At 43.7% G+C, this 14,466-nt stretch overlaps 1 protein-coding gene across 1 annotated transcript in view; it reads left to right on the top strand.

Annotated features, from left to right (window-relative positions):
* The first annotated feature begins 7,646 nt into the window (after positions 1–7,646).
* Positions 7,647–14,466, top strand: part of LOC124774875 (protein takeout-like) — a 34,678-nt gene continuing 27,858 nt past the window's right edge. The window contains exons 1-2 of the mRNA XM_047249523.1: positions 7,647–7,803; positions 13,631–13,723. Of these exons, the coding sequence (XP_047105479.1) occupies positions 7,728–7,803; positions 13,631–13,723 (169 nt within the window). The 5' untranslated portion in view covers positions 7,647–7,727. The remainder of the gene's footprint in view (positions 7,804–13,630; positions 13,724–14,466) is intronic.

The raw sequence follows: 14,466 nt of genomic DNA, 5'->3' as shown, positions 1-14,466 counted from the left end.
GGCTTGATGTGTGGCTTATGAGCAGCCGCTCGAGCATGAAATCCAAGTTTTCTCACCTCCCGCCTCACTGTCATAGTACTTGCACTGGATCCTGATGTAGTATGGAATTCCTGTGAGATGACCTGGATACATGTCTGCCTATTACACATTTTCCCGGGTTCGATTCCCGGCGGGGTCAGGGATTTTCTCTGGCTTGTGATGGCTGGGTGTTGTGCGATGTCCTTAGGTTAGTTAGGTTTAAGTAGTTCTAAGTTCTAGGGGACTGATGACCATAGATGTTAAGTCCCATAGTGCTCAGAGCCATTTGAACCATTTTTACACATTACGACGGTCTCTATCAGTCAATAGACGAGGTCGGCCTGTACGCTTTTGTGCTATATGTGTCCCTTCAAGTTTCCACTTCACTATAACATCGGCAATAGTGGACCTAGGGATGGCCGGCCGCGGTGACCGAGCGGTTCTAGGCGCTTCAGTCCCGAACCGCGAGACCGCTACGGTGGCAGGTTCGAATCCTGTCTCGGGCATGGATGTGTGTGATGTCCTTAGGTTATTTAGGTTTAAGTAGTTCTAAGTTCTAGGGGACTGCTGACCTCAGATGTTAAGTCCCATAGTGCTCAGAGCCATTTGAACCATTTGAACCTAGGGATGTTTAGAAGTGTGGCAATCTCGCGTACAGGCGTATGACACAAGTGACACCCAATCACCTGACCAAGTTCGAAGTCCGTCAGTTCCGCAGAGCGCCCCATTCTGCTCTCTCACGATGTCTACTGACTACTGAGGTCACTGATGCACCTAATATGAAAAACGTATGTTTTGGGGGGGTGTCCGAATACTTTTGATAACGTAGTGTTTGAAGCCTTTGAAAAGATTCCATATTTGGGAGAGCATTATGGACGTGTTGTACAACATCTTCCGTTATGAGGACCGCCGAGAATAATTTTTTTTTTTGTATGATTGTATAAATTATCCAGAGATAAGCGACTTGATCAGGTTATTCCCAGAGATGAATTTCGCTTGGATGTTATCGACAGAAGGAGTTCCGATTTCATAGACAGTGCGACAACCGACTCTCTTAGATCTGCAGATACTGTTGTACGGAGCAACCCAACAGCTGACTGTTGTGGGCGGCAATCAGTATTGGCAAACTTGCCGTATGTCAAGACCAACGGCCTTGACGACTTGAATCCAATGGAATTTGCACGAATTTTCTTGTATTGTAACTATGCCGGCACTACATCAACTGCTGGCGAGATGGAGATTGTTGTGCTTCGGGAGTGGTAGCACCTCTCAGAAACTCATCAGCAAGACTGCCGCGTTCCCACGGAAGTGTGTAAGGGACACGAGCGCAGAGTCGCTGGCGACCAACGCGGGGAACAGGTTTATTACGCAAGCACACAATGAAATACAGACGCGGCTGTATTGTCTACTGAACGGAAAAAGCTCCTACTGAGACATAAAAGTTGTACAGCTCATTCAACATTTTGTTTTCAGAAAACTTAAGTACTAAATTGCTAATTCATTAAATCCATCCTGACACTGGATGGCAGCAACTCTGGTCAGGAACATCACGATCAAGGACGCTGTGGAACAATGTTGGCCTACTTAGGCGATGACATGATGGGCTGAAAGACAGTAATTAAAGCTGCTTCGTCCAGTTTCCAGTAATTATGCTGGTACAAAGAGTCTTAACGTTCGCAGAAATGTAATGCACAGTAATTAAATTTAGATCTCAAGATGACCTGTGGAAATACTCGAAAGCAGTAATCCAAATGAATATAAAACATGTTTGTCTTCTTTCATTTTGTTGAAAGTAATAAAGGTGCAGCTCGATGTTATACCTTCAGCCACAAATTGTTCCTTGTCTTAAGTCACATAGAGAAGAATTTCAGAGCACTGCATTAATATATTCTGCTTTTTCATACTATATCTGAAAGTATTAATATATTGTCCTATGTAGAATATAATAATGAATAACATGAAGAGCTTGTGTTTATACATTGAAGCGATAAAGGACCTGGTATAGACATGCGTGTTCAAATACAGAGATTACAGAGGTATGTAAACCGCAGAATACGGGGCTGGGGTCGGCAACGCCTGTAGAGGACAGTTATGTGGTGCAGTTGTTAGATTGGTTACTGATGCTACAACGGCCACAAACGTAAGTTTGAACGTGGTACTACAGTCGGCACACGAGTGATGGGACACAGCATCTACAAGGTAACGATGAAATGGGGATTTTCCCGTACGACCATTTCACGAGTGTACCGTGAATATCAGGAATCCGGTAAAAAATCAAATCTCCGAATTCGCTGCCGCCGGAAAAAGATCCTGCAAGAAAGGGACCAACGATGACTGAAGAGAATCGTTCAGCTTGACAGAACTGCAACCCTTCCGCAAATTGCTGAAGATTTTATTGCTGGACCATCAACAAGTGTTAATGTGTGAACCATTCAAAGAAACATCATAGATACGGGCTTTTTTTTACACCTCACCTGGACCCGTCAACACCGACATTGGACTGTTTATGATTGGAAATCTCGTTTTAGATTGTATCGAGGGGATGCACGTGTACGGGAACGGAGAGAACCTCACTCTATGGACCCTGCATTTCAGCAAGAGACAGGTCGAGCTGTTGGAGGATCTCTAATGGTGTGGGTCGTGTGCAGTTGGAGTGACATGGGACCCCTGATACGTCTAGATACGACTCTGACAGGAGACACGTACGTAAGCATCCTATCTGGTCACCTGCACCCATTCATGTCCATTGTGCATTCGACGGACTTGGGCAATTCCAGCAGGACAGTGTGACACCCCGCATATCCAGAATTGCAACTGAGTGGCTCCAGGAACACTGTTTTGAGTTTAAACACTCCACCTGGCCACCAGGCTCCCCAGACATGAACATTATTGAGCATATCTGGAATGCCTTGCAATGAGCTGTTCAGAAGAGATCTCCACCCCGTCGTACTCACTGATTTATGGACAGCCCTGCAGGCTTCATGGTGTCAGTTCCCTCCAGCACTACTTCAGACAGTCGAGTCCATGCCACGTCGTGTTGTGGTATTCTTGCGTGGTTGCCAGAAACCTACAAAAATTAGGCAGGTGTACCAGTTTCTTTGGCTTTTTAGCGTATAATCAGTGTAATCTCTCCAACACGGTAACTAGTCTGAGCAGTGTAACGAAGGGAGAGTGTTGACGGAATCTTACTGTCACTAAATTCAGTTGACTGCTTTAAAATATCGTTGACAAAAGAAACAAGAAATACCCACGGATGGAGCATCTGAACTGGACATATCTCAATAACGACAAGTAGCACCCCTGTCTCATCCATGTCGGCAATAATTCATGCTCCTCATCCCTGGCCAGGCAGAAGATATCTACGGCTTCTATTCTTTTGAGTTGACGCCAATTCGACGACTTACGTGTCGATGGGGATGAAATGATGGTGATGATGATGATGATGAAGACAACACAACACCCAGTCCCTGAGTGGAGAAAATCTCCGGTCCAGCCGGGAATCGAACCCGGGAGTCTTGGCATGACAGTCTGTCGCACTGACCACTCAACTGTCGGAGCGGAAATCTGTAGGTAGCGCACGGATTGAGCTTATGGAAACGCAATGTTCCCGAAGGACAGGGACCCGTGACTGAATCGCAGTTCAGTAGACAATTTTTGCTTTTCTTAAATGTTCAGTGAGATTAATTATGCAACTGGGATCATTACAAACCAGCGCTACAAACTGGTTCCTCAAATATTTACATATACTTCCATGATGGGGCTTAATATCCGTCACATCCTTCATATAAGAAAGGTCTGGGTTTCATTGATGTACAACAATTTACAATCAGTGCGGAGAAGACAGGCCGCCTTCCTCAATTAGACGCGCGATTGACAAATATCAAAGTGCTCGAATCCCAGGAGAGTCTATGTTTCGCGTGGTATTACTTTGATGGGAGTGAAAACCTTTTTTTTAGTTTGTCTTCTACGTTGTGACATTCAACTGCGTTATGTTGCCAACGCTATAGCGAAACTGAGAGATAGGCTTTTCACCGTGGGTGTTAATGACCGTACCGCTGAGCCTGAATAGGTTTTTAGGTTGTCTTCCACGCTGAATCTCCATCTTAGTCTGTGAAAGGCAGCTCGCAAAGAGCAGGAACAAGAAAGCATTGAGAGTCAAATCTATACGATACGTGGATACGTATGTGTACAAGTCACAGAGGCCACACGTACTGTGAGGTGAGAGGAGTGGTGATCGACTACAGAAAAGTAAAATTTTGATATGGAGGATGGGCGAGCGTCACAGGCGTAGGAATGGGAATATGGCCACAGAAAGATTGTGTGTGTGTGTGTGTGAGAGAGAGAGAGAGAGAGAGAGAAAGAGAGAGATACACACACACACACACACACACACACACACACACAGAGAGAGAGAGACAGAGAGAGAGAGAGAGAGAGAGAGAGAGAGGTTTGACACATACAAAATTGAAGTATTTCGTAAAGAAAGCTAGAACATGTGAAGGTCAAGGTTACTGGAATAAGTTTCCGTTCCACGATGACAAGTGGAACTGTATCGGAATCGTCACCTGTCGTATTTGACACATTTCTCACGTTTTAAAGAAGGATTTCATTATTACCACTAATAAGCGTTACACAATTGTGCTGATCTTCTCTAGAGCTCCTGAATATCACTAAAGAGTAGGTCATTCCAATGCATAAAATTCTTCAGTACATTTAATGTTTCAGCGGATTCAGCGGATTAGTCAGTAATGAGTTTTGTCCATATGATACAACTCCGTTTCATTGAATTACGAGTGGACAATATTGCTACGATATTTTGGCTAGGATATGAATATAAAAGATGGGAGATATTTCACTTTATTAACTCATAATATGTATTCACAACTTGTAAAAAATTCGATTATTCTCTGTATAAACGGCTCTATTGATATGTTAAAAAAAAACAGAAAGTGGCAACGAAGAGACAGAGAACGCAGGGAAGAGTGGCGGTTCTTCAAGTGCCCGTTGAGGAAAGGAAATCTAAAGATTTTTATTTATTTATTTTTTTGCTAATTGCGTTTGATTGTCCTATTGCCGGCCGTGGTGGCCGAGCGGTTCTAGGCGCTCAGTCCGGAACCGTGCGACTGCTACAGTCGCAGGTTCGAATCCTGCCTCGGGCATGGATGTGTGTGATGTCCTTAGGTTAGTTAGGTTTAAGTAGTTCTAAGTTATATTGGACTGATGACCACAGATGTTAAGTCCCATAGTGCTCAGAGCCATTTGAACCATTTTTTTGATTGTCCCACTGAGGGTATGTGGGTAATCGCAGTGTGGCTTCTCTCTGGCTTCTCTAGCCGTACAAATCCTTGTTGTATGATGATGCGGCGAAGAGTGTGTAGTAATCGCCCTGGCGTTGTTGTTGATGGTGCTAAACGCCCGGATCAGTGCTGGTAGATGGAATGCGATAATGCGGACGAAGAATGGAGTGGAACCTGGATAAAAGCTGATTTCGTGTGCGTAGGATTGGAGGAGGAGCATTTTTAACAAATGTTACCGCGGGTGAGGTTATTAACGAAACCATACCGTGGTGGTGGAGGAGATAAGATGCAACACGACGGAAAATGCTGCACTGGGTGGCAGTGGGGTAATACATGGGTTCCTGACCAAAGAAAATCGTAGAAGAGAGTTGTTCTAAAATAATGTGACGATTGTACGAGGACGCAATATGTAACAACATGATTTTTTTGGACGAAATGCTCACGACGAAATAGATTGAATACTTTGAAGGACGATGGTGTAAAATCATTAATTTCTTGTATATCAGTGCTTCGCAGATTCCAGAAATTTACAGAACGGCATTCTGACGACACCATAAGCCACTTTGTAAAAACATCTCTTTAATATACGAAATAGGATCGATCTGAATGGGTCTTCGTCTGGCGAGCAAGAACAATACAATAGTAGTTGCTTTAGATATTAGTCACGACTTTACTCTCGTCTTTCAATACTATTATAAGGTATTTATGGACCAGATAATGACCACAATAGATGCGAAATGGTTTTCATAGTAAAGAGATTATTACATAGTAGCTCACGATATTCGAAAAATGACATTTTATTTAAAGAGAGGTATTTACAGAAATGCGAGAGGGATGTAGGGTATTACTGACGTGGATGGAGGCAGTCAATATCATATGCAAGGCATTTCTCCATATATTTTGGAATAGTTATGACGGGACGTATTGCAGGTGTTACAAAAGCGTGGGGAGCACATTTTGGACATTACTCTAGGGGTTCTATGCGATTTTCAGTACCCATTATACCCACTGCGTCAACAAAGATAAGTGATTTTTACAGTCTTAAATTAAATAGTCCCTCTATGTAAGGAATACTCTGCAAAATATCGCATTAACCTTGATATATTGTATTAACATCAGCAAATCAGAGCTCTGTATGCATCGAGATGATGAGTACTGAGGAAGCATACGATAATATGCCGACAACGACTGTGGATGTTCAGAGCTTTCCCGATCTGAGTGTTAGGGTTGGAATATCAACCTCTCCCACGTTCCTCACCGGTGATCTCAGCAACTTTGAGAGCAGCCTAGGCTAGCTACTTAGTCTACAGCTATGTCTATTCTGTCATTCTAGCCACCCTAGTTTGGTGGCCGAATACACACGTGTCCTGAAAAGCTACGTGGGCAGCTATATGTGCCTCAGCTGTTAATTATTTCTTGTCGTATGGGTCCATATATATATGTACGTATGTAATATGTTATTAATACAAAATTAACTTTGTATTAAGTTAACTTAAATATTAAGTAGTTAAATTATCTAATTATAGATAATTCTCTAATTATATTGTTATAATTACTATAATTATTTATATTAATATAAGATATTATATTTAATATTATTAATCTTATTATATCCAATTATAATAATATTTAATATTAATATACATATTATTATATAATTTATAATAGTTATGATCGGACGTGGCGGCCGGAGTGGCCGCGCGGTTCTAGGCGCTACAGTCTGGAACCGCGCGACCGCTACGGTGGCAGGTTCGAATCCTGCCTCGGGCATGGATGTGTGTGATGTCCTTAGGTTAGTTAGGTTTAAGTAAGTCTAAGTTCTAGGGGACTGATGACCTCAGAAGTTAAGTCCCATAGTGCTCAGAGCCATTTGAGCCATGTTACTGTACACCGAAATAAAGAAGCAAATATATTTTCAAAAGTAATGGAATAATGGAATCGCTGTCTCGGATTGCTTTTACAACACTAGGAGTGACATGTATGCTGATATTCGGAACGAGACAAAAGCACAGAGTCGACATGCATTCGCTTAGAAGAATTGAATGCCTAGTCAGTCAAGACGCTGAGTCAGTGAGAGAACGTACGTCAGGAACTGTCAGTGATGTAAAGTCATATGAGGTAGCAAAACAGGTGCCGGACTTTTTTTCTTTTCTGCCCTAGCGTGTTTCGGCGACACGAAAAGTGAAGGCCGCAACAGTGGCGTGCAGGCTTCCGTTTCTCGTTGTTTCGGAACTATCTGTGTAATGCGAGGCGAGCGACTGCGTGAGCTTCCTGCAGATGTTCTGCACCGGAGGTGGGGCGGGTGTTCACATCTCGTTGCGCCTGTATAAAAGAGCGCGCTGGCCGCCGCCTCCATAGTCGCCGCCGGCAGGCAGCGAGACAACGCCCGCAATTTCGCCTCGCGCACGAGCCATGGACGCCGCCGTCTCCTTCGCTCTGCTGCTGCTTGCCTTCGCTGCCGTACTTCCTTCATCGGCACTCAATCTGCGTAAGTAGCCACGCCCACATACTGCGGCACACACAAACATCTCTGCTTTCTCAGCACTAGGCCCAGACTGGTGTCGTCCGGAACCATGTAGTCCACACTTTCAAAACCAAAAGAACGAAGCAAGGTTAATGGCTGGCATCTTTCCTCTTGGACAGCCTTGTCGCCAGAGACGAAACTTCTGCTCAGGCATAGCTGTCGATAAGAATCGCTGTTCAGCCAGAATACTGGTTCGATGCACCTCGCACGATTTTTTATTCCGTCCAAGTGTCACCATATCAGCTTTGCTGAAACCTACATCAACTTCAACCTGTTTAGTGTAGACAAGCCTTATTCTCCCGCTGTGCTTTTCAAACCAAAATCCTCTCTGTTACCAAATGATGATTCCATTAAGCTCCAGGATATCTCGTACCAACCCGTCCTTTCCTTTAGTCAAGGCGTACCGTATATTTATTTTCTCACCAGCTCGATTCAATATCTCCTCATTAATTACCTCAACTACCCATTTAATCTTCAGAATTCTTCTGTAACACACCATTTAAAAAGTTTTCTCTTATTGTCTGAATCGTTTTTCGTCCATGTTTCACTTCGGCACAAGGCTACACTTAATACAATTAGTTTCAGAAAAACTTCATAACGCTGAAGTTGATTATAGTAAATTTCTCTTACATGGATTTTTGTGCTATTTCTGAAGGAAATATGCGGTGTAATTGACAGAAACACCACGAAATTCAGCTGAATTACTTTAGTCATTTTTAAGGGTTTCGTACCTCGACTGGTAAAAACAGAACCCTTATAGGATCACTTTATTATCTCTCCATCCGTCTGTTTGTCTGATTGACTGTTAAGAACCGTTTTACTCAGGAAACGGTGGATGTATAAGCTTGAAATCTATGTTACATATTTAAGTCTATGGTCCCTTCTCGATGTGATAAATTCAAGTTTCTACATCAATTAAATCAGTGGATACGGTCATTTATCTCACGTATTTTAACACTCTCAACATAGCTCATCAAAACCTATAGAGTGCTTCTCATTGGTGTAGAACCATGAATTTTTGTAAGAAGTCAGCTTTTACAGTACAAGTAAGTCAAAAAATTGGAAAATTGTTCATCTGTAATTATATCACCAGAAAAAGAATTTTGTGTCATTTTTTATCCATCTGTCTGCCTGTGTGTCCGCCTGTTAAGATCCCTTTTCTCAAGAACGGTTAGGTATATCAAGTTCAAATTTATGTCACATACTAAGGTGTACGGTCCCTTGACGGTGTAAACAATGTAAGCTTCTAAGTCAGTGCAATCGAAAGATACGGCCATTTATGTCACACATTCTGATATCTTGCCGCTACCGGTATTGATAACAGGAATAAATCAACACAATTTCCGATTCCCGGGATGTATTGAGTATCTATAAACACAATAAAGTTTTTACGGAGTCCCTGGTGCCCGAATCCTGCTCTCACGTATCCGGATATTTTTTTGATTTTTACTCAGTGCACTTTCGACCCCACCTCTTGCCAAGCAAATAAAAAATAAAACCAAAAAGCCAATTTAAAGACCGCTGTGCTTTACTGAGCATAGTCGTATTGGGGGTGGTATGCCTGTGCCACCCCCTACCTTTGAACTGACTTAGCTAATTACAAGGAAACTTACCATTTAGCGTGGACTTCGAACTATGGCGCATTAATAAATTTTTCGCATTACCAAAATGTTGCCATACGTGAAAGAAAGGACAAGTGAGAAGAGGAAGCCTGGATCGAACTGGGGATAGAATCACATACATTTAGGAGTGTAGTATGCCAGTTACTTTCTGTGCGACTGGGCCGCACTCCATCTAATCCTATCTGGTGTCAAGCTATTAGTCTATACTTACAGATTAGCGTAAAGTAGATTACAGTAGATGTTGCTCCTCCACAATCCTTTTCACACAGTCCAGTTTACACATTCGTTCTTATGGTAAGACGATATCTCAGATTTCTTCTGTTTTTATATTTCACTCACATATTTCGTTGCTGTAAGTTAATTCGTAACACCTTTATCGTCAACTGCCAACTGCATCTGTACCTGCTCCGTTCTCTCCTTCTCCCTGGAAAGAAACGCTCTTTCTTGTCTCCTGTTCTCATCGAACTTTTACATTTGTAAATTATATTAAGCTCAGTGTTAGCCCACGTGCAAATTGATTCAGCCGACTGTGTCACGCCTTCCCCCGCATCAGGCATCGTGGGACGGCAGTACTGAGCAGTCTAGTGACTGTTAATGTCGTCTTGCAAAAGCTGACTCCAATCATCACCTTCAAGTAGCACTTAGTTGTTCTCGTGCGAGTATTTGTTCTCCTTTCTGGTTTCCCTACCGTGGATAAATCTTGATCACTGTCGACAATCGAACCACCGTCCTACATGTGTTGTGGAAACATGCTGATCACTCGGTGAAGGAAGCGATCATTTTTTTAGTTAGGATGATATAATTACTGTGTCTGGTATTTTTTACTATTATTCTTTGTTATCAAGGAATCCTCTTTGATAAACGTCTTATCCGTCTACCGAACAGCTTTCTTGACCTATCGCACTTCGAACAAAACTGTGACTATCAATTGCGAACCCCAACTTGGTTGTCCTTCACCATTTCTAACTTTTCTTCGTTGCTTGTTGTTGTAAGACGAACAAAAGAGACAAATTCTTTCTCACTTCTCAAAACTATCTTCTCTCCGTTCGCATTTAAAAGCAGATTTTTTGTATTTAATCCTTGCAAATATTGTAAACTCTTGGTTTGTTGATGTACGTCATCCCTATTTTTCTCGGAAATTCAGTTATCTTATTCTGGTTTGCGTCGTCGGTGACAATATTCAGCGATGACAAGCTATCACAATAATGTTGTTGATATATCCGGTTTTCTGACCCCTAACCGACTAGCCTCGAGTACATATTCAATATTTATTTCTCTCTCATTTTCGTAGAAATAAACTGTAAGTCATTAGTTTTTAGACTAAACTTAGCGTCCTGCGGCCCTTCTCTCTCCATCTCCAGTTCTTCCCGCTAACTGCCGTCTCCTCCACCTCCGCTCTCTGTCCATCTCTTCGTGCCCTTCACTCTGCCGTCTGATACCTCTACCTGCCCTCTCTGTCCACCTGCTGCTCCCCTCTCTCAATGGACATCTGCTCCTCCCCCATCCCCCCCTTCTCTGCCGATCTGCTCATTCGCCCTCTGTCTTTCACCTCCTCCCCCCTCTAACTCCATCCCCTCCTACCCCCTCCATCTCCTCCTCACCCTCTGTCTCCTCCTCCTATCACAATCTCTCTCCTCCCCCATATCTTTGTGCATTTCCTCCTTGTGCATCGCTGCTGTATATCTCATGCTCCACCCTCTCTCTGTCCATGTCCTCCTAATGCCTCTCTGTTCATCTCCTCCTCCCCCTCTCCCCGTTCTGTTTGTCCCTTCCTCTGTCCATCTCCTCCTTCCCCCTCTCTCTGGCTTCCTTTTCCCTTCCTCTGTACATCTCCTCCTCCTTCCTCTCTCTGTCCACATCCTCCTGCCCCACGCTCAGTCGGTCTCCTCCTCCATCCTCTCCCTGTCCTTTTCTTTTCTCTTCCTCTGTCCATCTCCTCCCCCCCCCCCTCCCTGTTCTCTTTGTCCCTTCCTCTGTCCATCTCCTCCTTCCTCCTCTCTCTGGCTTCCTTTTCCCTTCCTCTGTACATCTCCTCCTCCTTCCTCTCTGTGTCCACATTCTCCTGCCCCCTCTCTCAGTTGATCTCCTCCTCAATCCTCTCCCTGTCCTTCTCTTTTCCCTTCCTCTGTCCATCTCCTCCTTCCCCCTCTCTCTGGCTTCCTTTTCCCTTCCTCTGTACATCTCCTCCTTCTTCCTCTCTCTGTCCACATCCTCCTGCCCCTCTATCAATTGGTCTCCTCCTCCATCCTCTCCCTGTCCTTCTATTTCCCTTCCTCTGTCCATCTCCTCCCCCCCTCTTCCTGTTCTCTTTGTCCCTTCCTCTGTCCATCTCCTCCTTCCACCTCTCTCTGGCTTCCTTTTCCCTTCCTCTGTACATCTCCTCCTCCTTCCTCTCTCTGTCCACATCCTCCTGTCCCCTCTCTCAGTTGGTCTCCTCCTCCATCCTCCCTGTCCTTCTCTTTTCCCTTCCTCTGTCCATCTCCTCCCCCATCTCCCTGATCTCTTTGTCCCTTCCTCTGTCCATCTCCTCCTTCCCCCTCTCTCTGGCTTCCTTTTCCCTTCCTCTGTACATCTCCTCCTTCTCCCTTTCTCTGGCTATATCCTCCTGCCCCCTCTCAGTCAATCTCCTTTTCCACCCTCTCACTGTCCTTCTACACTTCCCTTCCTCAGTCCATCTCCTCCTTCCCTCTCTTCCTGGCCTTCTCCTTTGCCTTTCCTTTGTCCATCTTCTCGCCCTCCCCTCTCTCTGTCCATATCCTCCTGTTTCCTTTCTCTGTCCATTTCTCCTTTCCCTCTGTCTGCCAATCTCCTCCCCTCCCAGATCTGTGTCCATTTCCTATTTGCACATATCTCTTTGTACATCTATTCCTCCTCCCCCCCCCCTCTTATTCCTTCTCCATGTTGTCACTCCCAACACAATAAGAGGTTATTGATTTTTATCTCACAGTACACTATTTCAGCATATTTTTCCAGATAGTAAGTAATGTGTGTGACCAGGTTTGATGTAATGGATCCACGGCTTTAGGGTACGTTTTACATCCACGCCTTTGTAGGCTTACGGACATGTCACATATCTTTCACTTCTATCATATTTGACCTGTATCTCTAGGGAACTGCACCCTGCAGTTTTATTTACCGCATCTCAATGTTTATTACGTCATATTTCCTGAATTATGTGGCATAAATTGCACTATTTTGGAGGTAGATGCTGTGGTATATGCCAATACCGTCTGAAAAGTGTGTGGGGAATTAGTTAGTTCTACAGAAATAACAAATTAAAACGTCGTGCGTGATATGGCAGCTTAACTGCACGAACAGCAGAAATGTAGCAAACGAGTAACATTTTCGTTTTATCGTTTTGTGGGCACTGTTAGCGAGTAAAATTTTCGTAAAGGTTTGAAATTGTGTGTGAAGTTTGTAGCAAGTCAGTAAGTACTCTCATTCTCAAATAATGCATGAATGAAGTTTGGAATTTCTGTTTCACCCTCACTGCCACGCCCTTGATAGGTAGGTAGTTCTTACCCCCTCCTCGCTCCCCTCCTCCCCCCAGAGATTCTTCCCAGACGTTAACTGATATGTGTAGCGAGTCTGGTTGAAATCGGTCCCTTGGTTACGAGATATGGAACATACATATATGTGTATGTATGTCAATTTTTGTAGTACGTATGGATACATGTATTCTAAATGTGGACATCTTAAATGTGCTTATAATATGTCTGAACGTGGATATTATTGGAATAAGAGGCAAACAGAACCGAGAGAACTTGAGTGTAGTGCCATCGATATCAAACTCAGAATTAAATGGTTCAAATGGCTCTGAGCACTATGGGACTTAACTTCTGAGGTCATCAGTCCCCTAGAACTTAGACCTACTTAAACTTAACTAACCTAAGGACGTCACACACATCCATGCCCGAGGCAGGTTTCGAACCTGCGACCGTAGCGGTCGCGCGGTTCCAGACTGTAGCGCCTAGAAGTGCTTGGCCACTCCAGCCGGCTGTCAGAATTAATTCAGGTTGTTCGTTGTGTTGAGAACAGTATTCGGGTATCTCATTCGCTCAATAACCTTGAAACTTATTTTAAACTCGACTTCCTTTGTTTTCACTATTCCATGCTCTTATAGCTTTGGAGACGTCAGTGTCTCAAAAATCAAAACTGTACCGTTGCAGCCAGCTACGTAAAGCCGTGCTCCAAGAATGACCCGAACCTCAACGACTGCGCCTACAAGCATGCACAAGAGGCCATCCCGAGCATCCTCAAAGGTGAGTACTGGACGTCGTCCTCTCAGTCTGTAGCGTGCCATACCATGTCGTGCTGTAAATCGTTTGCCGTATTAAGAAGTCTGTCCCACACGAAGCTTTGTGATTTTTGGCATAAGATGATCTCATTCTTTCTGTGCAACATTGGGACTTGAAGGTTGTTTCTGAAGCTAAGCTAATCTTTATCTGTTGAGAAAATCTCACAGAGAACCGGGTCGCCTAAAAGTATTATAATCACTATGATAACGTCCTTCATCTTTAAAAGTCTTGTGCTGATACTTATATCTTTGCGCACCTGTTACAAGAAAAGATCTACAATGACTCGTTTCCCGTAGTTTCAACACTGGATACCAGTTAGTAGATTTGTAATATTGCTGCTTTCAATTATTGACTTAGCACACATTGTGTACCTACAACTGGAAAGTTCCTCGCACTGGATTTATTCAAGGGAATAAATTAGAAATTTCCACAATAGATTTTTTAGGGTGACCAAAGAAGCAGAGGAACTGTGGAGCTGGTGTTGTAGTTTTGAGGCAGTGGAAGCGAGTGGCAGTCTTGCATTCAGCGGTCTCAGACATAAGCGATCTCAGGCATGAAAGTCTGGCAATAGAAGAAGATAAACAGACTGAAAGCCGCTATTCAGTACACGCCGTAGCTCAAATAAAGAATTAGGGCAGTTAACGACTGGCATACACGTTTAATACAGTGCAGTTTCACACAATTATTTATTTGTTGACAACCCATTT

This window comes from Schistocerca piceifrons, chromosome 2, assembly GCF_021461385.2.
Source record: "Schistocerca piceifrons isolate TAMUIC-IGC-003096 chromosome 2, iqSchPice1.1, whole genome shotgun sequence".
NCBI lineage: Eukaryota > Metazoa > Arthropoda > Insecta > Orthoptera > Acrididae > Schistocerca > Schistocerca piceifrons.
This window is presented reverse-complemented; position numbering and strand designations above follow the sequence as displayed.